Source organism: Ranitomeya imitator, chromosome 7, assembly GCF_032444005.1.
Source record: "Ranitomeya imitator isolate aRanImi1 chromosome 7, aRanImi1.pri, whole genome shotgun sequence".
In the NCBI taxonomy this organism is placed as follows: Eukaryota; Metazoa; Chordata; class Amphibia; order Anura; family Dendrobatidae; genus Ranitomeya; species Ranitomeya imitator.
Genome location: NC_091288.1, coordinates 204,917,709 through 204,943,301, shown reverse-complemented (window position 1 = coordinate 204,943,301; position 25,593 = coordinate 204,917,709). Strand labels below are relative to the sequence as shown.

The window sequence follows — 25,593 nt, the reverse complement described above, 5'->3', positions numbered from 1 at the left end:
AATGCCTTTGACTACGGGCATCGTACCTTGTGTCACTGGCCTTGCACTCCACACTTTGTGCTTCTAGCCTCGACTCCTGTTAGAGAGTCCTTGTGTTTCGAGACTCAGTTCCAGCTTCATTTGTGACTTGGCTTAGCCAAAGGAACAACTTTGCTCGGATTGGCCTAGTATTTCTTCTGTTTCGAAGCAAGCGTCTCAATTCAGCTACTGTCCTTGTTCTATCTAGTTGGAAGTTTTCAGACTTGGCCCTTGAGTGCTAGAATCGGGACTCTTTTGTTATAGTTGAAGGGAAACCTATATCTATCAAGTTCATCCTACAACACAACATACTACAAACCAGGAGTCTATCTCTTGTGCGGAAGTGTTCGTAACAATCTTTACCAAGGCTCTGGGTTAGGAGCCAACTGCGGATATAACAAATCAGTTAATGATTTTCTTCCTATATATATGTATATGGCACGACCGATGGTAACTGTTTGTTTAGGCCACTTCAGCTATTCCAGACTCTCTGTGTCATTAACATTAGCACCACAGGAGTGATGATCCACGCTTCTTTGTCAGGTGGTCTGATGATGAACACAGCGTTAGTAATGACAGGATGTTACCTGCCAGACTTCATATTTCCTTACTTTCATAGCTTCCAGCCCCTTACTTGAGGGCTAGAGATCGAACGATTCAGAATAGACGTACATAGGCTCACGTGTATGTAATGTATAAGCATCCCAATGCTGTGCCCATTTATCCATATATTACAGGTTATTGGTTTGATATTCCAGCAATCCAGGGTCTCTGTCCTGCCAGGAGTCCTTGTGCTACGGTAAGCTGGTCTGTAACTAAGGTTTAGTCTGAGCCCAGGAGGGCCAGTGAAAGATCAGTCCTGTGCAAGACTGCCACCAGAAATGTCAGGGCCCCAAACTGGCAACATTTTTGGGCCCCTTGAGACCCAGCCCAGGTTTCACCCCAGCTCCTCCTCCACAGTCCAATTGCCCACTCTTAGTAAACCTCCACTTCTGCATCACTTCCTCACCAATCACTCAGTAACAGTTCCCGTCAAGCACCATATCACATATATGACCATCAGCCTTTGTTTTGGCCAAAAGATTTTTTTACCACCATGACAAGGATACTCTTTTGGCAGAGCCCTACTTCTACTCTAACCTACAAAAAAAATCTTAAAATATCCATTACTCTTTTTCGGTATATTTTTATTTATTTTTCTTTAAGGAAATGTTACACACATTTTTTGAAATGAAAAAAATATATATATATATATTCAAGAGACAAACCATCACACCATGACCAGACCACATATTACTACCACACAGTGACCGAATAATACCACGTACAGGGACAAGTACCGCCACACCATGACCAGACCACATATTAAGGCTGCTTTCACACATCAGGTTTTTGGCTTAAGGCTAAATCCGGAAAATGTGCTAAAAAACGGATCCGGCGTAAATTGTGAAAAACTGATGCACCGGATCCGTTTTTTAGCTGGATTCGGCTCTCTGTATTGCGCATGGATTTTGACTGCCTGGGAGAGAGAGAGAGAGATTGATTCATTCCGTGGCAGAATCAAAAACAAAGCTTCTGGGCATGCTCAATGTGTAAAAACAGATTTGGTCGCCGGAAACGTTCATTCACACATCAGTTCCATGCGTTTATTGCCGGAAACGTCACTTCAGGCTTTTTCGCCGGACACAAAAAACGTTGCAGGAGATGTTTTTTGTGTCCGGCAAAAAAGCCTGAACTGACGGATCCGGCACAAAACGGATGAAACGCATGTCCTTCAGGCACAATCCGGTGCTAATACAAGTCTATGGGGAAAAAAACTGATCCGGCATAAGAAAAAAACGGATCCGGATTGTGCCTGAAACTGCCGGATTGTGCCTGAAAGAAAAAACCTGATGTGTGAAAGCAGCCTAAGACTACGTAGTGTCCGAATGATACCCCACAGGAGACAAATACCGTCACGTTATGACCAGACAACATATTACCAGCACATATTGACATAATAATACCACATACAAGGAGCAAATACCGCCAAACTACAAATTACTAGCACATAGTGACCAAATACTACAATCATTAATAAAGAAAAACCACAATACTAATATTTCCATATGTGCCATTATACACAGCAGCTCTGTATATAGTTTAGTGTATAGTGTCAGTGTACAGGTAACACACTGACTCATCAGTGACTCTAAAGTCCTTCATCTTGCATTTTCTTCATCCAGCGCATTTCGCCATCAATTCTAGCCAGGACTCATCTCTGCAGAAAATAACAGTTAACTAGAGCACCGCTTCCAGAACACATTCCCCACAGTATCCTCAAAATAAAATACATTACAGCAGTAATAATATCGTTTTATTATCCCATGCAGTTATAATGTCCCCCATCCTGGCCCCATAAATTTGACAACCCCCCCCCCCCACACACACACACACGTGTCTCACCCAGGCCTGGCCCCCACTCTTTGCTTCTGCTCTCCGGATCCCATACAGTAGAAAGGATAGTAATGCCCCAGTCTATTATTGGTCTGCATCAGTCCTCATTGTGTTCCTGGAAGTGGCTATCACCATACTTTTATTGTGCAATAAGAGGTGTTTAAGGTCTATTCTATGGCTGAAGTGTTTATAAGTATAATACATCCAACAATCACTGCAGTTCATTATTAATTTTGGGATACAACAGGGAAGGGTCTCACTGTCTCTGATTCTGTTGCATAATTTGTTTTCCAGATTTATACGGAATGTTCAGCATTTTTATGCTGAATGAATCAAGGGAGTGGCCGTCAAAGGTGCCTTCAGGAAAAATAATTTACATCAAGAGCTAGATAAACCTGAGTCATATATATCCAGAAGATACATTTTAATGACCAATCATACAGAACAAAAAACTGCGACGTTTCGGCCGTATGGCCTTTGTCAAGGTAATTATCTGCATATTGGGCAGACTAAATAACTGCTATAATCTAATCAAGGGTTATCACAGCGTATAACGTGGGGTCACATTCGATACATTAGATCAAATCATGGTTTAGTAAAACACTTCGTATTCCCTGTTGAGGCCATAAGGTTCTAGTGTCTGTAGGGAGTAGATCCAGTATGCTTCTCTTTCCGTTAGTTTCTGGATTCTATTGCCCCCTCTTCTCATAAGTGGTATATTGTCAATAACCTGGTATCGTAGTTGTGAAACATTGTGATTATGCGCAATAAAATGGGCAGGAATCGGAAGCATTGTTCTCTTAAAGTGAATTGAAGATTTGTGTTGGGATATCTGGTCTCGGATATGTTGCGTGGTCTCATCCACATATCCGAGACCGCAGGGACACTTGATGAGGTATATGACAAATGATGACTCACAACTGTAGAAACCGTGAATCGGGAAGCGTTTACCTGATTTGGGATGGAAAAAGGAGTCACCCTTGGTGATGTTGGAGCATTGCAAACAATGTAAACAGGGAAAAGTACCTCTACGTGGTGTGGATAAAAAAGTTTGGGTATCTTTGATGATAGAGCTACCAATATCGGCTTTCACCAAAAGGTTCCTTAAATTAGGTGATCTCTTATGACAGATCAGAGGAGGAGTCTGAAACTCAGGAACATTGGGTACGAGTTATCCAGGATGGACCAATGTTTGTTCAAAATATTATGAAACACCTTCATAAATGGATGGTACGTGTTCACAAAAACAATTCTATTGGTGTTTGAACGAGATCTGGCTATATATATATATATATATATATATATATATATATATATATATATATATTTGCTGGAGATAGATCTAGTTTTCTGAATTTTAGGAACAATTGCAAGCTGTTCCTTTCTTTGAAATCTCGCTCTTCTGGAGACCCTGCTCAGCAGGTTAAGATTATTATATCTTTCCTGCGGGGTGACCCTCAAAATTGGGCATTTGCATTGGCACCAGGGGATCCTGCGTTGCTTAATGTGGATGCATTTTTTCTGGCATTGGGTTTGCTCTATGAGGAACCTAACCAAGAGATTCAGGCTGAAAAAGCTTTATTAGCTCTCTCTCAGGGGCAAGATGAAGCAGAAATATATTGTCAAAAATTTCGGAAATGGTCAGTGCTTACTCAGTGGAATGAGTGCGCCCTGGCTGCAAAGTTCAGAGATGGCCTTTCTGAGGCCATTAAAGATGTTATGGTGGGGTTCCCTGCGCCTACAGGTCTGAATGAGTCTATGACTATGGCTATTCAGATTGATCGGCGTTTACGGGAGCACAAACCTGTGCACCATTTGGCGGTGTCTTCTGAACAGGCACTTGAGACAATGCAATGTGATAGAGTTCAGTCTAGAAGTGAACGACAAAACTATAGGCGGAAAAATGGGTTGTGCTTTTATTGTGGTGATTCAGCTCATGTTATATCAGCATGGTCTAAACGCACAAAAAAGGTTGATAAGTCTGTTGCCATTAGTACGTTACAGTCTAAGTTCATTCTGTCTGTGACTCTGATTTGCTCATTATCATCCATTTCCGTCGATGCCTATGTAGATTCAGGCGCTGCCCTGAGTCTTATGGATTGGTCATTTGCCAAGCGATGTGGGTTTAGTCTTGAGCCTCTGGAAGTCCCTATTCCTTTGAAGGGAATTGACTCTACACCTTTAGCTATGAATAAACCTCAGTACTGGACACAAGTGACCATGCGTATGACTCCCGTTCATCAGGAGGTGATTCGCTTCCTGGTATTGTATAATTTACATGATGTTCTAGTACTTGGTCTGCCATGGTTACAAACTCATAATCCAGTCCTTGACTGGAAAACAATGTCTGTGTTAAGCTGGGGATGTCAGGGGGTTCATGATGATGCACCTCCAATTTCTATCGCTTCATCTACTTCTTCTGAGGTTCCTGTATTTTTGTCTGATTATCGGGATGTTTTTGAGGAGCCTAAGCTCAGTTCGCTTCCTCCTCACAGGGATTGCGATTGTGCTATAGATTTAATTCCTGGTAGTAAATTTCCTAAAGGTCGTTTGTTCAATCTGTCAGTGCCAGAGCATACTGCTATGCGGGATTATGTTAAGGAGTCCTTGGAAAAGGGACATATCCGTCCATCTTCGTCCCCTTTGGGAGCAGGTTTTTTTTTCGTGGCCAAAAAAGATGGGTCCTTGAGGCCTTGTATAGATTATCGTCTTTTGAATAAGATTACCGTAAAATATCAGTATCCTTTGCCTTTGTTGACTGATTTGTTTGCTCGCATTAAGGGGGCTAGATGGTTCACTAAGATTGATCTTTGGGGTGCGTATAATCTTATACGAATAAAGCAAGGTGATGAGTGGAAAACCGCATTTAATACGCCTGAGGGCCATTTTGAGTATTTGGTAATGCCTTTCGGACTTTCTAATGCTCCTTCAGTCTTCCAGTCCTTTATGCACGATATTTTCCGTGAACATCTGGATAAATTTATGATTGTGTATTTGGATGATATTTTGGTTTTTTCTGATGACTGGGAGTCTCATGTTCAGCAGGTCAGGAAGGTGTTTCAGGTCCTGCGGGCTAATTCCTTGTTTGTAAAGGGCTCAAAGTGTCTCTTTGGAGTCCAGAAGATTTCTTTCTTGGGGTATATTTTTTCCCCTTCTACTATTGAGATGGATCCCGTCAAGGTTCAGGCTATTTGTGACTGGACGCAGCCTACATCTCTTAAGAGTCTACAGAAGTTCTTGGGCTTTGCGAATTTCTATCGTCGTTTTATAACTAATTTTTCTAGTGTTGTTAAGCCTTTGACGGATTTGACTAAGAAGGGTGCTGATGTTGCTGATTGGTCTCCTGCGGCTGTGGAGGCCTTTCAGGAACTTAAACGCCAGTTTTCTTCTGCTCCTGTGTTGCGTCAGCCTGATGTTTCGCTTCCTTTCCAAGTTGAGTTTGATGCTTCCGAGATTGGAGCGGGGGCGGTTTTGTCACAGAGAAGCTCCGATTGCTCGGTGATGAAGCCATGTGCGTTCTTTTCTAGAAAATTTTCGCCCGCTGAGCGGAATTATGATGTGGGTAGTCGGGAACTTTTGGCCATGAAGTGGGCATTTGAGGAGTGGCGTCATTGGCTGGAGGGTGCTAGACATCGTGTGGTGGTCTTGACTGATCACAAAAATCTGATTTACCTTGAGTCTGCCAGGCGTCTGAATCCTAGACAGGCTCGTTGGTCACTGTTTTTCTCTCGTTTCAATTTTGTGGTTTCATACCTGGTTTTCATAGGGCTCATCCTGGTCGCCCTGGTGGTTCTCGTGAGGGTTCGGTGACCCCTCCTCAAGGGGGGGGTACTGTTGTGAGTTCTGTTTTTGGGCTCCCTCTGGTGGTTACTGATGGTACTGGGTGATTTGTGTTCTGCTGTCTCTGGTGTCCACCTGTTCTATTAGGATTTGGGAGTTTCCTATTTAACCGGGCTTTCTTGTCATTTCCCCGCCGGCTATCAAGGTTATCAGAGTGTTTTGTTACCTCAGCTTCTGGCTTCAGTAATCTTCAGGACAAGCTAAGTTTTTGATTTTCTTGTTCCACGTTTTGCTTTATTTTTGTCTTGTCCAGCTTGCATATAATTGTTTCTTTGCTGCTGGTTGCTCTAGCGAGCTGTAATTGCTCCTCATGTTCCATGAGTTGGAACATGAGTTCAAGTAATTGCAGGATGGTTTTTTGAAGGGTTTTTTGCTGACCGCGCAGTTTACTTTTGTATCCTCTGCTATCTAGTTTTAGCAGGCCTCATTTTGCTGAATCTGTTTTCATACTGTGTATGTGCCTTCCTCTCATTTCACCGTCATTATATGTGGGGGGCTGCTATTTCTGTGGGGTATTTCTCTGGAGGCAAGAGAGGTCTGTGTTTCTTCTAATAGGGGAAGTTAGATCTTCGGCTGGTGCGAGACGTCTAGGATCAACGTAGGCACGTTCCCCGGCTATTGTTATTTGTGTGTTCAGGTTTAGGGTCGCGGTCAGCTTAGGTTCCATCACCCTAGAGCTCGTTGGTGCTTGTCCTTTTGTGATTCCCTGCCATTGGAATCATGACAGGCTACAGAGAAGCAGCACTGGACTGTTGCTAAGTGGTCCCAAGTACTTTTTTCTGATGAAAGCAAATTTTGCATGTCATTCGGAAATCAAGGTGCCAGAGTCTGGAGGAAGACTGGGGAGAAGGAAATGCCAAAATGCCTGAAGTCCAGTGTCAAGTACCCACAGTCAGTGATGGTGTGGGGTGCCATGTCAGCTGCTGGTGTTGGTCCACTGTGTTTCATCAAGGGCAGGGTCAATGCAGCTAGCTATCAGGAGATTTTGGAGCACTTCATGCTTCCATCGGCTGAAATGCTTTATGGAGATGAAGATTTCATTTTTCAGCACGACCTGGCACCTGCTCACAGTGACAAAACCACTGGTACATGGTTTACTGACCATGGTATTACTGTGCTCAATTGGCCTGCCAACTCTCCTGACCTGAACCCCATAGAGAATCTGTGGGATATTGTGAAGAGAAAGTTGAGAGACGCAAGACCCAACACTCTGGATGAGCTTAAGGCCGCTATTGAAGCATCCTGGGCCTCCATAACATCTCAGCAGTGTCACAGGCTGATTGCCTCCATGCCACGCCGCATTGAAGCAGTCATTTCTGCCAAAGGATTCCCGACCAAGTATTGAGTGCATAACTGAACATTATTATTTGATGGTTTTTTTGTTTGTTATTAAAAAACACTTTTATTTGATTGGATGGGTGAAATATGCTAATTTATTGAGACAGGTTTTTTGGGTTATCAGGAGTTGTATGCCAAAATCATCAGTATTAAAACAATAAAAGACCTGACAAATTTCAGTTGGTGGATAATGAATCTATAATATATGAAAGTTTAATTGTAATCATTACATTATGGTAAATAATGAAATTTAACACTATATGCTAATTTTTTGAGAAGGACCTGTATCTAGCCTAGTTCTTTGGTCCTTCAGGCCTTCTGTACACACCCTGGTGCTATTTCTCTGGTGTGCGGCCCTAACGGACATACTGGAAAGAGGGAATCAGTCCTACCAGTAATTCAGTTTCCAGGAGTCCCTCAGGACAGCATCTTATTTCCCCTCCCTTATGTTTATCTTTAGGCCTACACAAGATCGACCTTCCTGCAGATCGTTCATCCATTGGGTCGCCATGGCTCAAGATCGAGCTGGGGCCGTTAACGTGTTTACCTTACATATGAGTTTCTAGTGGCTCGTATAGACCATTTGCATCCATCCTTTGGTTACATTACTTTGAAAAAACACCTGAATGTGGAGGCGAGAGGAACCTTTTAACCTCTCTGTGATCCTGTCCAGCCACAGGTCAAGGAAGGACTACGTCCTGAGGTGGTGTCTTGAGGGACTCCTAGAAACTGAATTACCAGTAGGTCTAATTCCCTCTTTTTTAGGGACCTATTTAGTTTTGTTTAAAAAAAAATGCAAACCGGAATTATTGGAATGAAAAATTATGAGGCTATCAATGTGTGGGGAGACTTTTAGTAGTAGTGTCATGCCGTGGTGAGTCGTCATATTGTGTGTGGGGGTGGACTGTAGGAGGCTACAATCAGACTTGTGGGGGGGGGACACTGGGGACCACCATCAACTGTGCGGGGGCCACTATCATACTGTGTGAATGAGCTATGGTGGCCACGATCATACGGTGTGTTGGAGACTGTGGGGTTTATCTTGACATTTTCTGAGACCCATAATATTTTTAGGTTGATGGAGCGGTGTTTGGTGGATTGTTTTTTTTGTGCCTGAGCTTTATGTTTTTATTGTTACCAATTTGAAGTAAATACTTTGTTTTCTTCGCATTTGTTTGTGGTGTTGCGGGAGCCAAATAATCTAAATTTTGGTGTTTTGATTATTTTCTCATTATGGCATTTGAAGATGAAGTTAATCAACTTTATATTTTGACAGATCAGACTTTTACAGATGCGGAGATGTTAGAGTAATATTTTTTTTCTTTTTGCTATTTTTATTGAGGTAAAAGAGAGGGGATTCAAATTTATCTTTTTTATTTTTAAAAACTTTTTAAAATATTTACTGTATTTTTGTTGTCCTTTTCATGGTAATGAACCGTCTATCAGCCGATCTCATGTATTACAGGATTGCTGTGTATAGTGAAAATCATAGTCTCCTATGAACGCCAGCCATGGTCTAGCTTTCTTAGGAGTACCATATTGACAGGTACTGAGATCTTCAGCAGACGCCTGGTTATTATGGTAAATCATCGGCTCTCCATTTTACCTCCTCATCCTACCCTCTCTCTGATGGTGTCCCTCAAGACTGTTCTGGCACCCATACTCTTAATCTATACGTTTGGTCTAGGACAATTCATAAAGTCCCATTGCATGCAGTACCATCTATATGCTGATGACACTCAGATCTACCTCTCTTGCCCTGATTTCACCTCTGCTGTCCGGATTTCCAGAATGTCTATCAGCCATATTCTCCTTCTTGTCAGGCTTTACTCCAATATCCTCCTTTGTGGCCTCCTTACAAACACTCTTGCACCTCTCCAGGTCATCCTTAACAGAATAATCCACCTCTCTCCTCGCTACTCTTCTGTTTCTCCCCTCTGCAAATCCCTTTGTTTGCTCCCAGTTTCCCAACGTATAATGTTCAAAGTACAAACATTGAGCTGCAAAACCGTCCGTAATCTGTCTCCTCTGTATATCTCCGAACAAATCTGCTACCTTCAGACACGTGATCTCTGGCCCTCTCAAGACCTCCTTCTCTCCTCCACACTTATTCATTCCTCATCCAGTCACCTCCAAAACTTCTTCCGAGTATCCGCCATCCTCTGGAATTCTAGGCCCCAATACGTCTGATTATCCACCAAGGATCTGTTAGGCTGAACTTGGAAACCCATCTCATCGAGAGAACTTACAGCCTGCAAGGACACCACTGCCATCTCATCACCCCAGAAGTGCCGCAAACCCCCGACCTACTCTCTCTCTCTCTCTCCCCATTATCCTGAAGAATATAAGCCCACATAGGCAGGACCCTCTCCCCTCTGTACCAGTCGGTCATTGCTAGTTTGTTCTCAGTAATTTATATTCTGTGCATAAGTAGTAGCTGAGTAGTAGTACACATGTTATGATTAGATACATTGGCTTATCTAGGTTGGTTCTGCTGCCTTATCTGCATAAAACCTGGAGCGATATTTATATCATATATGACTGATATCATCCGGTCTTCTCCCCCTTGGGGGGGCTAAACAAGCCTATGTGAACCTTGATGAAGCAAGGGAGGAGTCCGAAGGTGTTGACCAGATAGATACACAATGTTTGCCCAGGTCGATCTTCCGTTTGTTGCCTCTCTTCTCCATGTATACTCACTTCTGTACATCCAGAAACTCCAGCAGTTCAGTGTCAGTCAGGTGATATACAGCATGAAGAGGTCAGGGTGAGAACGAGGGAGGATGGAGGGAAGGATGCATATTTAAGAGTTCACTTCCTCATTGAAGATAAACATTTTTAGATTCAGATATATGTAGTTGTTAAGGTTTAGTGATGAGCGAGTATACTCGTTGCTCGGGTTTTCCCGAGCACGCTCGGGTGGTCTCCGAGTATTTGTAACTGCTCGGAGATTTAGTTTTCCTGCCTCAGCTGCATGATTTACAGCTCATAGCTTGAATGCATGTGGGGATTCCTTAGCAACCAGGCAACCCCCACATGTACTCAGGATGTCTAGCAGCCGTAAATCATGCAACTGCGTCAGCAAAAACTAAATCTCGAGCAGTTACAAATACTCGACCAACCGAGCGTGCTCGGGAAAACCCGAGCAACGAGTACACTCGCTCATCACAATTAAGGTTATCTTACTCAAAAATTGTAACATCGGTTGTGTTCTTGGCAGTTAAAGGAAGGGAACACTTTCCCCTGTCTCAGTTGTGGGAACTGCCAGAATTTGGTTAAAGGCAACACATTCATGAATCCACAAATGGGTCACATTTGAAATGAGATATTTTCTTACATGTGCCTCGGATTCTGTAGTGTATGTAATATAATGTTCGTGCAAACTACTTAATGTTGGGGAAACTACCCTAAAATATAGATTAAGGATAAATAATTAAAAGTTCACAATATGAACTGAGAAAACAGAATTACCAAACTATGTATGAGCCATGTCTTTGTCGCCTGTGAAATGTTCCTCTATCTGAAGACCTTATTCAGTGACTTTATTGTTGCTTTGCCCATAGATATTCTATTGACTTCTGGTGTCGTTGCTACATCTTGAGTGATTATTGATCTGAGTAGGCTGAAGTCCCTTACAACTTCCAGTTTTTCACCCTCCATCTAAAATATGTCCCGGTCATTCCGGGCAGTAGTCAATATCTTTGTGTGTTCTTTGTGTTGAGTATAGTGATGAGTGAACGTGCTCAGATAAAGTGTTATCCGAGTATCTTGTCATGTTCGGATAATATGAGGCCCTGTGGCTGCATGTTTTGCGGCTGTTAGGCAATTCCATCATGTGCTACAGATGTCTAACGGCCACAAAACATGCAGCTGCAGGGACTCGGATAACATCCAAGCAAACTAAAATTATCCGAGCACATTCGCTCATCACTAGTTGAGTAGCAGTCCCTTGTTTGAGCTATCCGTCTGGACAATTATAATAAGTCTTTCATTGCATCTACTCTTGTTGCCATCAATCAAATTTCTGCATGGACAAAATAATGACTTCTTTGCATATGGAAATATAGATCATATAAAAAGATGTACATGAAGAACCTAATATCCAAACAACATGACATTTTTTTAATCATAATACAACAAAAAGTGTTCAATAAAAGACAAATATAAAAACTGGGAAACCACAAGGTGGCGCCACAGTCACACAGATGAGAGCTACAGGCAAAACAAAATGCAGATAAAGTTAGCTAAGAAAGGCTTGTCAAGGTAAGGAGGCTTATTTGCCGTGCAATGCTCCTCTGGGAAATTAAATATGCAAATTGCCTCTTCTGAGAAAAAGAGGACTTAAACTCTATAGCGCCACCTGTTGGAAGTAGCGATCCTACAAGTCACAATCAACCCTCGTCAGGCTAATAAGCCTCCTCACCTTGACAAGCGAGCTGGTATGTCACTCTCCATAAGGAGAAACGTTACCCCTTAGACCCCAGTCCAGAGCCTCTCACCTAGCCAAATTAGTTCTCATGCTTCGCACTGACGAGGGCCAACAGCCCGAAACACCGTGTCTGCGAATTGAGATACTGATTTGGCTTTAATCCTAAGTCACATTGCACGACTCGTTAAAGGGTTGATTGTGACTTGTAGGATCACTACTTCCAACAGGTGGCGCTATAGAGTTTAAGTCCTCTTTTTCTCAGAAGAGGCAATTTGCATGCTAAGATAACTAACACATCCATGAAGTACATATAGGGACCCTACAAAGAGGAAATCCTCTGTAGTTGGCTGATAATTTAAGCAATACAGCTATATTACAGTATATAGCATGGCATAAGATAAAAAACAACATGTGAGCATTCATACATAATATAGGGCATGTTTGTACGTGTAAGGAGACGTGGAACCAAACCAAAACCCAACGTACGTTTCGGTGTATAGCCTTCTTGCATCCCCTTGTAGTTTCCCACTTTTTATATTTGTCTTTTAGTAAAGACTTTTTTTTGTATTATGATGATTAAAAAAAAAATTATTTTGGATATTTGGTTCTTGGTGTACATCTTTTTATATGATGTATATTGTTGCTATCACTGTTGTATCGTCTATTTATTTCAGATTGTTGATGATTCGTCCAGCAATTTTGATACCAGAGGAGATAGTATTGCAAAAATAACAAGGAAAAAACCCAACGCCCAAACCCCCCCATAGCCTCAATGTAGGTTTTAAAATAAACCTCACCATTAGGGTTGAGCGACTTTTACTTTTTTAGGGTCGAGTCAGGTTTCGCGAAACCCGACTATCTCTAAAATCGAGTCGAGTGAAATCGGCCGATTATGGCGAAAAGTCGGGGATCGACCGAAACACGAAACCCAATGCAAAGTCAATGGGAATTTTTTTTTTTTTTCTCTCTCTCTCTCGCTCTCTCTCGCTGAAAAAATGGCGCCAAGCGAGTCATACGAAACGCGACTTTGGCGCGAAAGTCGCGTACCGCATGGCCGACCCCACACAGGGATCGGGTCGGGTTTCATGAAACCCGACTTTGCCAAAAGTCGGCGACTTTGGAAAATGTACGATCCGTTTCGCTCAACCCTACTCACCATTCCTCAATAAGACGGCAGACCCCAGACAGGTAGCGCTTGGCGATGTGCAGACCCCCGACAGATAGCGCTTGGCGCCGTGCAGGCCCCTGACGGATAGCACTCGGCACCGTGCGGACCCCCGATAGCGCTCGGCGCTGTGCAGACACCTGACAGTGTAGCAGGAATCACCACAGCCTGCAGTCAGCAGAGGAGACAGGACGCCTCACAGCTGCTCCCTCCTCTCTACAGCCTCACAGCTATCAACCTTTGGGGGTCACATGGTAGGGGTGGGGCTACAGTGAGGGGCGGAGCCAGACTCAACCAGGAAGAAGGAAAGAAAGAAAAGAAGGAAAAAGAGAGTGACAGGAGGGAAAAGAGAAACAGAAGGTGAGAGAGATAGGAGGGAAGAGAGGGACAGTAGGGAAGAGAGAGGAGGGAAGAGAGAGACGAGGGAAGAGAGCGACAGGAGGTAAGAGAGGAATTGAGAGACAGGAGGTACATATCTATATGTCGGTGGGATTGTGGTCTGTGATATATCTATTACATTAATGGTTTTTGACCGCATGATGCAGAATTATGTGAACAGAGAGACAGGAGGGAAGAGACAGCAGGTAAGAGAGAAACAGGAGGCAAAAGAGAGAGAAGGTAAGAGTGGGAGAGACAGTAGGGAAGAGAGAGACAGCCCACCCACCATTCCTGGGAGTAAGCTGCATTTGACATGGGATCCTGAAATTTAAGCAATTTATACCTTGTAATGGGCAACCTGTAAGACGAAACTTGGAAAATACCGGCTCCATGGAAGGTGTGATATATGGAAAATGATATCTATAACACATGAAGATGGAAACTCCCTTGACTTGGTCTTCTCCCGCCTTTGCTCAGTGGATGACTTCACAAACTCCCCTCTCCCGCTCTCTGACCACAACCTTCTTTCATTCTCTATCAAGAACTGCCATCCCGCTCAGGTCACCCCCACTTTCCACACCTATAGAAACATACAGGCCATTAACACCCAGAAACTTATGATGAACTTGCAGTCCTCATTGGCCCCTATTTCCTCCATCTCATGTCCTGATTCTGCATTGAAGCATTACAATGAAACCCTGCAAAGTGCTCTGGATGAAGCTGCTCCTCCTATACATAAAACAACTCGGCACAGACGGCAACAACCGTGGCACACGCTGCAAACACGTTTCCTGCAGCGGTGCTCCAGGTGCGCAGAACGTCTGTGGAGAAAATCTAATCTACCCGAAGATTTCATCCATTATAAGTTCATGCTAAAGACATACAATTCTGCCCTTCACCTCTCCAAACAAACCTACTTCAACACCCTCATCACCTCCCTGTCCAATAACCCTAAACGTCTCTTTGACACGTTCCAGTCCCTACTCAACCCAAGAGAGCAGGCCCCAACCACGGATCTCCGTGCTGACGATCTGGCCAATTACTTCAAAGAAAAAATTGACCACATTCGACAGGAAATCATCTCCCAATCTCTTCATACCATGCACTGTCCTCCCTCCCCCACTGCATCTAGTTCACTCTCTGACTTTGAAGCAGTTACAGAAGAAGAAGTAAGCAGGCTCCTTGCATCTTCGCGCCCGACCACTTGCACCAGTGACCCCATTCCGTCACATCTCCTCCAGTCCCTTTCCCCGGCTATCACCTCTCACCTAACAAAAATATTCAACCTTTCCCTCACTTCCGGTATTTTTCCCTCCTCATTTAAGCATGCCATCATACATCCATTACTTAAAAAACCATCCCTCGATCAAAACTGTGCCGCTAATTATAGACCTGTCTCTAATCTTCCCTTCATCTCTAAACTCCTCGAACGCCTGGTCCACTCCCGTCTTACCCGCTATCTCTCAGATAACTCTCTTCTCGACCCTCTTCAATCTGGCTTCCGCTCTTTACACTCTACTGAAACTGCCCTCATTAAAGTCTCTAATGACCTACTAACAGCTAAATCTAATGGTCACTACTCCATGCTAATTCTCTTGGATCTCTCTGCAGCATTTGACACTGTGGATCATCAGCTCCTCCTCACTATGCTCCGCTCCATCGGCCTCAAGGACACCGTTCTCTCCTGGTTCTCCTCCTATCTCTCTGACCGATCCTTCACTGTATGTTTTGCTGGTTCCTCCTCCTCTCACCTTCCCCTTACTGTTGGGGTTCCTCAAGGATCAGTCCTAGGCCCCCTACTCTTCTCGTTGTATACTGCCCCTATTGGACAAACAATCAGTAGATTTGGTTTCCAGTACCATCTCTATGCTGACGACACCCAATTATACACTTCTGCTCCCGATATCACACCGACCTTTTTAGAAAACACCAGTGATTGTCTTAACGCTGTCTCTAACATCATGTCCTCCCTCTATCTGAAACTAAACCTGTCAAAAACTGAACTCCTCGTGTTCTCTCCCTCTACTAACCTACCTTTGCCTGACATTGCCATCTCCGTGTGCGGTTCCACCATTACTCCAAAGCAACATGCCCGCTGCCTTGGGGTCATCCTTGATTCTGACCTTTCATTCACCCCCTACATCCGATCACTGGCTCGCTCTTCTTACCTGCATCTCAAAAACATTTTTAGAATTCGCCCTTTTCTTAATTTCGACTCTGCAAAAACTCTGACTGTTTCACTTATTCATTCTCGTCTGGACTATTGTAACTCTCTACTAATCGGTCTCCCTCTTGCAAAACTCTCCCCGCTCCAATCTGTCCTGAATGCTGCAGCCAGGATCATATTCCTCACCAACCGTTACACCAATGCCTCTACCCTGTGCCAGTCATTACACTGGCTACCCATCCACTCCAGAATCCAGTACAAAACTACTACCCTCATCCACAAAGCACTCCATGGCTCAGCACCACCCTACATCTCCTCCCTGGTATCAGTCTACCACCCTACCCGTGCCCTCCGCTCCGCTAATGACCTCAGGTTAGCATCCTCAATAATCAGAACCTCCCACTCCCGTCTCCAAGACTTTACACGTGCTGCGCCGATTCTTTGGAATGCACTACCTAGGTTAATACGATTAATCCCCAATCCCCACAGTTTTAAGCGTGCCCTAAAAACTCATTTGTTCAGACTGGCCTACCGCCTCAATGCATTAACCTAACGATCCCTGTGTGGCCTATTTATAATAAAAAAAAAAAAAAAAAAAAAAAGGTTCCTCGCATCATGTTCTCATACACTTTATGCAGTATTAGCCCTCTGTGTCTGTACTGCTACATACTTAGGCAGGTAACTGGTTCATGCAGCTTTACATGAACACCTGAGCCTTACACTATAGCTGGTCCGAATAACTAAAGCAATTGTTACCATCCACCTCTCGTGTCTCCCCTTTTCCCCATAGTTTGTAAGCTTGCGAGCAGGGCCCTCACTCCTCCTGGTATCTGTTTTGAACTGTATTTCTGTTATGCTGTAATGTTTATTGTCTGTACAAGTCCCCTCTATAATTTGTAAAGCGCTGCGGAATATGTTGGCGCTATATAAATAAAATTATTATTATTATTATTATTATTATATAATTTTCCTATCTGGTGGAATACTGTCAGAAACAGGTTGGCCCAGAATACTTGCTTCAACCTCAGCCCCCACCCTTGCATTCCCCCAGGCCATAAAGGAAAATGAAATGCATCTCAGTCAAAGGGACCTCATTATCCTGTGAATGCACTTCCTTGGAGTGAGCAACCCAATGTTTTTCTTTAATTAACCCAAAGAACAAGCCCTTTGAAGCTCACTCCAGGGGGGAGTGATAGGTATAGATCCTGTGCTACTGGCAATTATCCTAGGGGTGTAAATTGGTGTGCAGGACCAGCCAAACTGGATTCCTCTTGACTCAAGCACATGGAACATCGTGGCACCACAGGTCCCAGTAAGGCTCTGAAATATTGAATCTGGAAAATGACCTATAACAACAGAATGCAATGTCTCTGATCCTAGCCAAGGACATAATCGGAAATGTTATTCCTTTCCTCACACGCCCATACAATGCAGCCTCCTCCAAAACCTTGCGTTATGGAGTTACATAGCATAGCTACTAGGAACTAAATACGGTAGCCATATTTGGTCTCCCTGCACAGATAAAATCCAGCGGAATCCATTGGCAAAGCTGCCATCTTATTTGGACCTTCGGGCAGAAAGTTATGGGCCACCCACCGTTCTGCCTGGAAAATCACAGTCTCAGAAATGGGAGGAGGAAGGCGGCCCAGCTCAGGGATAGGCGCAGCGTGCAGGAGGCAGCAGTCTAGGAGATAATAGGCAGCTCCTCATTTTGGACTGAGTTCTTCTACTGGTATGAGGCCCCTTACCAGAAGCGGCCAAGGGAACCACATAACTAAGATTTGGACCTATGATCCATCACAGCCTCCCTGTGGTCACGTGCTACTTACGGTAATTGTAACCTATCTGTACCCTACCTACTCTTGTACTGCACTCTTGATTATATACTTGTATATTTGCTTTTGTATATATATACCTGTATTTTTTGTAGTGTGCCTTTTCGGCGATTAACGCCCGGAGCTTTTTTCGTTTTTCGCTTCCCTCCTTCCCAGAGTCATAAGATTTTTATTTTTCCATCAATATGGCCATGTGAGGGCTTTTTTTTTGTGGGACGAGTTGTACTTTTGAACGACACCATTTGTTTTACCATGTCTTGTACTAGAAAGCGGGAAAAAAATTCCAAAGTGCAATCCCACACTAGTTTTTTGTTTGGCTTTTTTGCTATGTTCACTAAATGCTAAAACTGACCTGCCATTATGATTCTCCAGTTTATTACGAGTTCATAGACATGTCTAGGTTCTTTTTTATCTAAGTGGTCAAAATAATTCCAAACTTTGCTTAAAAAAAAAAAAAGCGCAATTTTCCGATACCCGTAGTGGCTCCATTTTTCGGGATCTCAGGTCAGGTGAGGGTTTATTTTTTGCATGCCGAGATGACATTTTTAATGATACCATTTCGGTGCAGGTACAGTCTTTTGATCGCCCGTTATTGCATTTTAATGTAATGTCGCGGCGACTCAAAAAACGTAATTCTGGCATCTTTACTTTTTTTATTGCTACGCCGTTTAGCGATCAGGTTAATCCTTTTTTGTTATTGATACCAAATATGTGTAGGTTTGATTTTTTATCTTTAGTTTGAATGGGGCGAAAGGGCGGTGATTTGAACTTTTATATATATATTTTTTCATATTTTTAAAAACATTTTTTTTTTACTTTTGACATGCTTCAATAGCCTCCATTGGAGGCTAGAAGCTGCCACAACTTGATCGGCTCTGCTACAGCCAGTGCGGTCATGACAATGGCCTTGCACATAAGAGAGTAGTACGGGCAGATAGGGAGATGATCATGTTCTCTCTTTAGTTTAGACCAATGTTTCCCAAACTCCAGTCTTCAAGGCCCCATGGGTCATGTTTTAAGGATTTCCTTAGTATTGCATAAGTAGTGGAAGTATCATCAAGTCATCAGGAATTCTCTTACCTGTGCAACACTATGGAAATACTGAAAACATAACTTGTGGGGGAACGTGAGCTGCATGTAAATATAACAAACATAACATGTATATCTCATGTGAACAAAAAAAAAAAAAAAAATTGCTTCCGATCCCACTAAAAATATATGTACCCCAAAAATGCAAAATTTCCAAGCAAAACAATTCTTCTATGATGGAAAATAAAAAATGTCTGGGAAACTGCCCAACGACCCCGGCTTCTATCTCTATGCACCGTGATACTAACTGGGCGGCGCTGGTGATATAAAAGGTGGAGATGTCGGCGTCGGTTAGCAGCTCACGAACTTGTAGTAAAAGCCTCCATCTAGAACATTCCACGTGAGTTTTCCTTCTGTCTGTGTCTTTATTATATATTATTATTTTCACAGTTTTGAAATCCAGGCAAAAATCTGATGAATAATCCACAAGCCATAATGGAGAAAGGAGAAAGCGATGTGCGGGGAGATGAGTGGCGGTGCAAAGAAGAAGTTGTTACAGGTAACCGTCCTGATGAGGAGTCACCACAAAATAAATAAGAGAAGAGACAGATTCTGCTCATTAACCGGACCTAATTGATATAATAAAATGGGCAGAGCTTCAAGCATACTGTTTTTTTAATATAATTGTCTCATAGTTTCAGTCAGGAGTACGGTAGATTATAAGATAAAGCAGAATAATGCCTGGGCTTATCCAACCTTATATTTGTGCCGTTGCCATGACTTCCTAATGCATGACTATACTTCTCCTCTCTACCCTGTGCCGGTAGCTGTCAGGAAGCATTTGAGACGTACACCGAGGTATACAATATATGGAATATTTTTCATTATTCAAGAACAGTCCAGGCCACAGGCATGTGTACAGTGCCTTGCGAAAGTATTTGGCTCCCTGGAACTTTTCAACCTTTTCCCACTTATCATGCTTCAAACATAAAGATACCAAATGTGAAGTTTTGGTGAAACACAATTGTGAATTTGAACAAAATTTATTGGTTATTTTACTGTACATTTTTGTGGAAATTCAAAAACTGAAAAGTGGGGCGTGGAATATTATTTGTCCCCTTTAATGTAATATTTGTTGCCCCACCTTTTGCTGCAATTACAGCTGCAAGTCGCTTGGGGTATGTTTCTATCGGTTTTGTACATCGAGAGACTGAAATTCTTGCCCATTCTTTGTCAAACAGCTCGAGCTCTGTGAGGTTCGATGGAGATCATTTGTGAACAGCAGTTTTCAGCTCTTTCCACAGATTCTCAATTGGATTGAGGTCTGGACTCTGACTTGGCCATTCTAACACCTGGATACGTTTATTTGTGAACCATTCCATTGTAGATTTTGCTTTATGTTTGGGATCATTGTCTTGTTGGAAGACAAATCTCCATCCCAGTCTCAGATCTTTTGCAGACTTCAACAGGTTTTCTTCAAGAATGGACCTGTATTTGGCCCCATCCATCTTCCCATCAATTTTAACCATCTTCCCTGTCCCTGCTGAAGAAAAGCAGGCCCAAACCATGATGCTGCCACCACTAGTGATGAGCGAGTGTACTCGTTGCTCGGGTTTTCCCGAGCACGCTCGGGTGGCCTCTGAGTATTTATGCCTGCTCGGAGATTTAGTTTTCATCACGGCAGCTGAATGATTTACAGCTATTAGCCAGGCTGAGTACATGTGGGGGTTGCCTGGTTGCTAGGGAATCCCCACATGTACTCAGCCTGGCTAATAGCTGTAAATCATTCAGCTGCCGCCATGAAAACAAAATCTCCGAGCAGTCATAAATACTCGGAGGTCACCCGATCGTGCTCCTGAAAACCCGAGCAACGAGTACATTCACTCGTCACTAGCCACCACCATGTTTGACAGCGGGGATGGTGTGTTCAGGGTGATGAGCTGTTTTGCTTTTACGCCAAACATATCGTTTGGCATTGTTGCCAAAAAGTTCGATTTTGGTTTCATCTGACCAGAGCACCTTCTTCCACATGTTTGGTGTGTCTATCAGGTAGCTTGTTGCAAACTTTAAACAACACTTTTTAAGGATATCTTTGATAAATGGCTTTCTTCTTGCCACTCTACCATAAAGGCCAGATTTGTGCAGTGTACGACTGATTGTTGTACTATGGACAGACTGTCCCACCTCAGCTGTAGATCTCTGCAGTTCATCCAGAGTGGTCATGGGCCTCTTGGCTGCATCTCTGATCAGTTTTCTCCTTGTTTGAGATGAAAGTATAGAGGGACGGCTGGGTCTTGGTAGATTTGCAGTGGTATGATACTCCTTCCATTTCAATATGATCGCTTGCACAGTGCTCCTTGGGATGTTTAAAGTTTTGGAAATCATTTTGTATTCAAATCCGGCTTTAAACTTCCTGCCTGTTGTGTTTCGTGGTCTTCATGATGCTCTCTGTGCTTCAAACAGAACCCTGAGACTATCACAGAGCAGGTGCATTTATACGGGGACTTGATTAAACACAGGTGGATTATATTTATCATCATTAGGCATTTAGGACAACATTGGATCATTCAGAGATCCACAATGAACTTCTGGAGTCAGTTTGCTGCACTGAAAGTAAAGGGGCCGAATAATATTGCATGCCCCACTTTTCAGTTTTTGAATTTCCACAAAAATTTTAAATATCCAATAAATTTCGTTAAGTTTCACAATTGTGTTCCACTTGTTGTTGATTCTTCACCACAAATTTACTTTTGGTATCTTTGTTTGAAGCATGATATGTGGGAAAAGGTTGAAAAGTTCCTGGGAGCCGAATACTTTCGCAAGGCACTGTAATTAGTGATGTTAGTATAGACACACAATTATACACAAGTCTACTGTCGAGTGTCTCTCTCGAATCCTCTGTAGAGTTGAAAGTTCGACCAGGCTTTTATCTGTTTTTTATGGAGACAGAAAAGAAAAATGCTCCCACATGATTCATCAGTGCTTGTTACAGGCCATCATCTGCCTTTATAAAGATATAGTGATAATCTGTAGGTAAATAGTATGTTCGGCTTTTTTACGGGAAGAGCAGCTAATAGGAGAAAATGTACTTACATTATCTCCGTAGCCGCTTTGAGGCAGTCCAGGGAGCTGTAACAGCGACTGCTCAGAGAGAGAGAGATGACTGCTACAACCGTCCACTTTCCCTGAAGACGGAAAACGAGCGGCTGCAAGGAGAATATAACTGATTGCCTTGTAGGTTGTGAGCTCTCGCAAGCAGGGTCCACTGTCCTCCTGTACCAGTCATGACTTGTAAGTTTATTGTACTTGTTTTTATTGTGTATACCCCTTTTCATATGTAAAGCACCATGGAATAACTGGCGCTATAATACTAATAATGATATAGGAAGTGGATTGGGGCTTATTAGCTTTCATTGTGATAGAACAATGATGGTTTGTTTCCATTCATTCATGCATTTTTATTATTGCAGAACATTTTCTATGTACACGATGGATGTGCTGCCGACAACTATATAATATTATAATGAAATATGCAATCATTGACTAATGTTTTATTCTTTGACGTTTGATCTTTGCACTCAGCAATGATCCGGAAGGAACATTAGTACAATTGATTCTTTGTGCAATCCTCACATCTTGTAAATGACACTTTAGTCAGTTAATAATAAAGTGTTACTACATACCTTAGAAAATGTATGAAAGTTTTAAAATTTTTCTTAAATTTGTAATTTTTGTATGTAGATGAATATGATTTTTAAGGTTTTGTTAAAAAATCAAATCACTTTTGTTCTTACTCTGCAGATGAGTATAATAGCAGCTCCGAAGGACATCTGATATCTTCATATATTAAAGTAGAAGATGATAGCTTCAAACAAGAAACATATGAAGAGCACGACAACATCTCAGATATACCCTCAGCCCTTCCTAGCAAAGAACTATCTCCTAATTCATCACAGACTGTTAAGCAAAATAAAAGGGTGGAAAATAAAATCGCGTCCACAAGAAAGAAGCCAATTTCGTGCTCAGAATGTGGGAAATGTTTTACTAAGAAATCACATCTTGTTGTACATGAGAGAATTCACACAGGAGAGAAGCCATTCTCATGTCCAGAATGTGGAAAATGTTTTTCTCAGAAAACAAATCTTCTTGCACATGAGAGACATCACACAGGAGAGAAGCCATTTGCATGTTCAGAATGTGGAAAATGTTTTACAGAAAAATCAACTCTTGTTGTACATAAGAGAAATCACACAGGAGAGAAGCCATATTCATGCTCAGAATGTGGCAAATGTTTTACTAATAAATCACGACTGATTAGACATGAGAGAACTCACACAGGAGAAAAGCCATTTTCATGTTCAGAATGTGGCAAATATTTTTCTTTGAAATCTCATCTTATTAAACATGAGAGAATTCACACAGGAGAGAAACCATTTTCATGTTCAGAATGTGGGAAATGTTTTTCTCAGAAATCAAGTCTTGTTGCACATGAGAGATGTCACACAGAAGGGAAGCCATTTTCATGTTCAGAATGTGGGAAATGTTTTGCAGATAAATCAATTCTTGTTACACATGAGATATATCACACAAGAGAGAAGAAATTTTCATGTTCAGTATGTGGAAAACATTTTTATAAGAAATCTCATCTTATTATACATGAGCGAATTCACACAGGAGAGAAGCCATTTTCATGTTTCGAATGTGGGAAGTGTTTTACTAAGAAATACCATGTTGTTAGACATCAGAGGACTCACACTGGGACTAAGCCATTTTAAACTTTTAGTAACCAAGCCCAATTTTTCAAATCTTTATTGTGGTAATAACAATGGAATTTTTCAACTTATCTCAGTTAGGCTACGTTCACATTAGCGTCATGCGACGCTGCGTCGCCGACGCAACGCACGACGCATCGGAAACGCACGCAAAAACGCAACTTTTGTGACGCAAGCGTCGGACGCATGCGTCGTAAAACGCAGCGTTTTTGGTGCGTTTTTGGTGCGTTTTTACAAAAACGCAGCATTTTACGACGCATGCGTTGTCAAACACTGATTAGATCTTTACACACAATTTAGTGTCTAGACACTAGATAACACCACCAATGAATAGAAGAGGGTGGGTCTAGTGTCTAGACAATCGATAATGCCACCAATGGGTAGATGGGGGTGGGTATTAATGTAATAGTGGTATATATACCCCGGCATACATTATTTCCAACCATAGAGCATCAAGATGGATCGTTCCATGGAGAGTATCTACCTCACTTTTCAGCTGGAATTAGCCCTTGCTATAGCTTATGCTTTTGCCTGTCAAGAACAGAGGAAAAGAGACAAACAACGGAGAAGGAGTCGTCGGCGTTTTTGGCTACACCCTATAGTGGAAGTCCGAGAGAGTCGTGGAGTGTACCATTGTCTTTTTGGCGAATTAAATGAGAACCAGGACAAATATTTTGAGTACACCAGGATGTCAAAAGACAGCTTCCGATATCTGCTGCGTCTGGTGGAAGGAGCCATTTCCAGGCAGGACACGCAGCTCCGTAAATCGATTTCCCCTGAGGAACGTCTGCTGGTGACTCTACGGTACGTAATGGAATGTGAAGGATTTATATGTTCTTGCCACTTTTTAAATTAACGTGTTTTTGTTTTTTGGGGTGGGGGATTGTAATTAAAAATGAAAAATTCTTTCATAACAATTAAATTAATTATATTTATTTATTTTTCTTCTTGTCAGTTTCCTGGCTACCGGAGAGACATTGAGATCACTGCATTTCCAGTTTCGGATTGGAGTCTCAACACTGTCGGGTATTATTGCAGACACATGCCGCGCATTGTGGGACAACCTCAGGGAGGAATTTTTACCCATCCCTACAAGAGAATTATGGCATGCCAACGCCCAAAAATTTGAAAAAGTTTGTGATTTCCCTAACTGTATCGGAGCCGTGGATGGCAAGCACATTAGGATTACCAAGCCTTCAAGAAGTGGATCTCTTTTTTATAATTATAAAAAATACTTTTCCACCGTGCTGATGGCAATTGCAGGTGCGGACTGCAGGTTTCTCGCTGTGGACATTGGAGCGTTTGGTCGTGCAAATGATTCACGGACATTTAACCCCTTAATCCCATATGACGTACTATCCCGTCCAGGTGACCTGGGACTTAATTCCCATGGACGGGATAGTACGTCATATGCGATCGGCCGCGCTCACGGGGGGAGCGCGGCCGATCGCGGCCGGGTGTCAGCTGCCTATCGCAGCTGACATCCGGCACTATGTGCCAGGAGCGGTCACGGACCGCTCCCGGCACATTAACCCCCGGCACACCGCGATCAAAGATGATCGCAGTGTGCCGGCGGTGCAGGGAAGCATCGCGCAGGGAGAGGGCTCCCTGCGGGCTTCCCTGAGACGATCGGTACACGGTGATGTGCTCACCGTGTACCGAGCGTCTTCTCCCTGCAGTCCCCGGATCCAAAATGGCCGCCGGGCTGCATCCGGGTCCTGCAGGGAGCACTTCCGGGTCAGGATCAGGCTGCAGCTGCAGCTCTAATCCTGCCCGGCTGTATGTCAGATCACCGATCTAACAGAGTGCTGTGCACACTGTCAGATCGGTGATCTGTGATGTCCCCCCCTGGGACAAAGTGAAAAAGTAAAAAAAAAAATTTCCACACTTGTAAAAAAAAATAAAAAAAAATTCCTAAATAAAGCAGAAAAAAAAAAATATTATTCCCATAAATACATTTCTTTACATAAAAAAAAAACAAAAAAAACAATAAAAGTACACATATTTAGTATCGCCGCGTCCGTAACGACCCGACCTATAAAACTGGCCCACTAGTTAACCCCTTCAGTGAACACCGTAAGAAAAAAAAAAAAAAACGAGCCAAAAAACAACGCTTTATTATCATAACGCTGAACAAAAAGTGGAATAACACGCGATCAAAAAGACGGATATAAATAACCATGGTA

At 42.8% G+C, this 25,593-nt stretch overlaps 1 protein-coding gene across 1 annotated transcript in view; it reads left to right on the top strand.

Moving 5' to 3' along the window:
• LOC138646176 (zinc finger protein 665-like) overlaps window positions 1-24,729 on the top strand; it is a 40,228-nt gene extending 15,499 nt beyond the window's left edge. The window contains exons 4-6 of the mRNA XM_069735641.1: window positions 756-817; window positions 19,092-19,194; window positions 22,437-24,729. Coding sequence (XP_069591742.1) covers window positions 756-817; window positions 19,092-19,194; window positions 22,437-23,410 — 1,139 coding nt within the window. The 3' untranslated portion in view covers window positions 23,411-24,729. The remainder of the gene's footprint in view (window positions 1-755; window positions 818-19,091; window positions 19,195-22,436) is intronic.
• The last annotated feature ends 864 nt before the right edge of the window (window positions 24,730-25,593 follow it).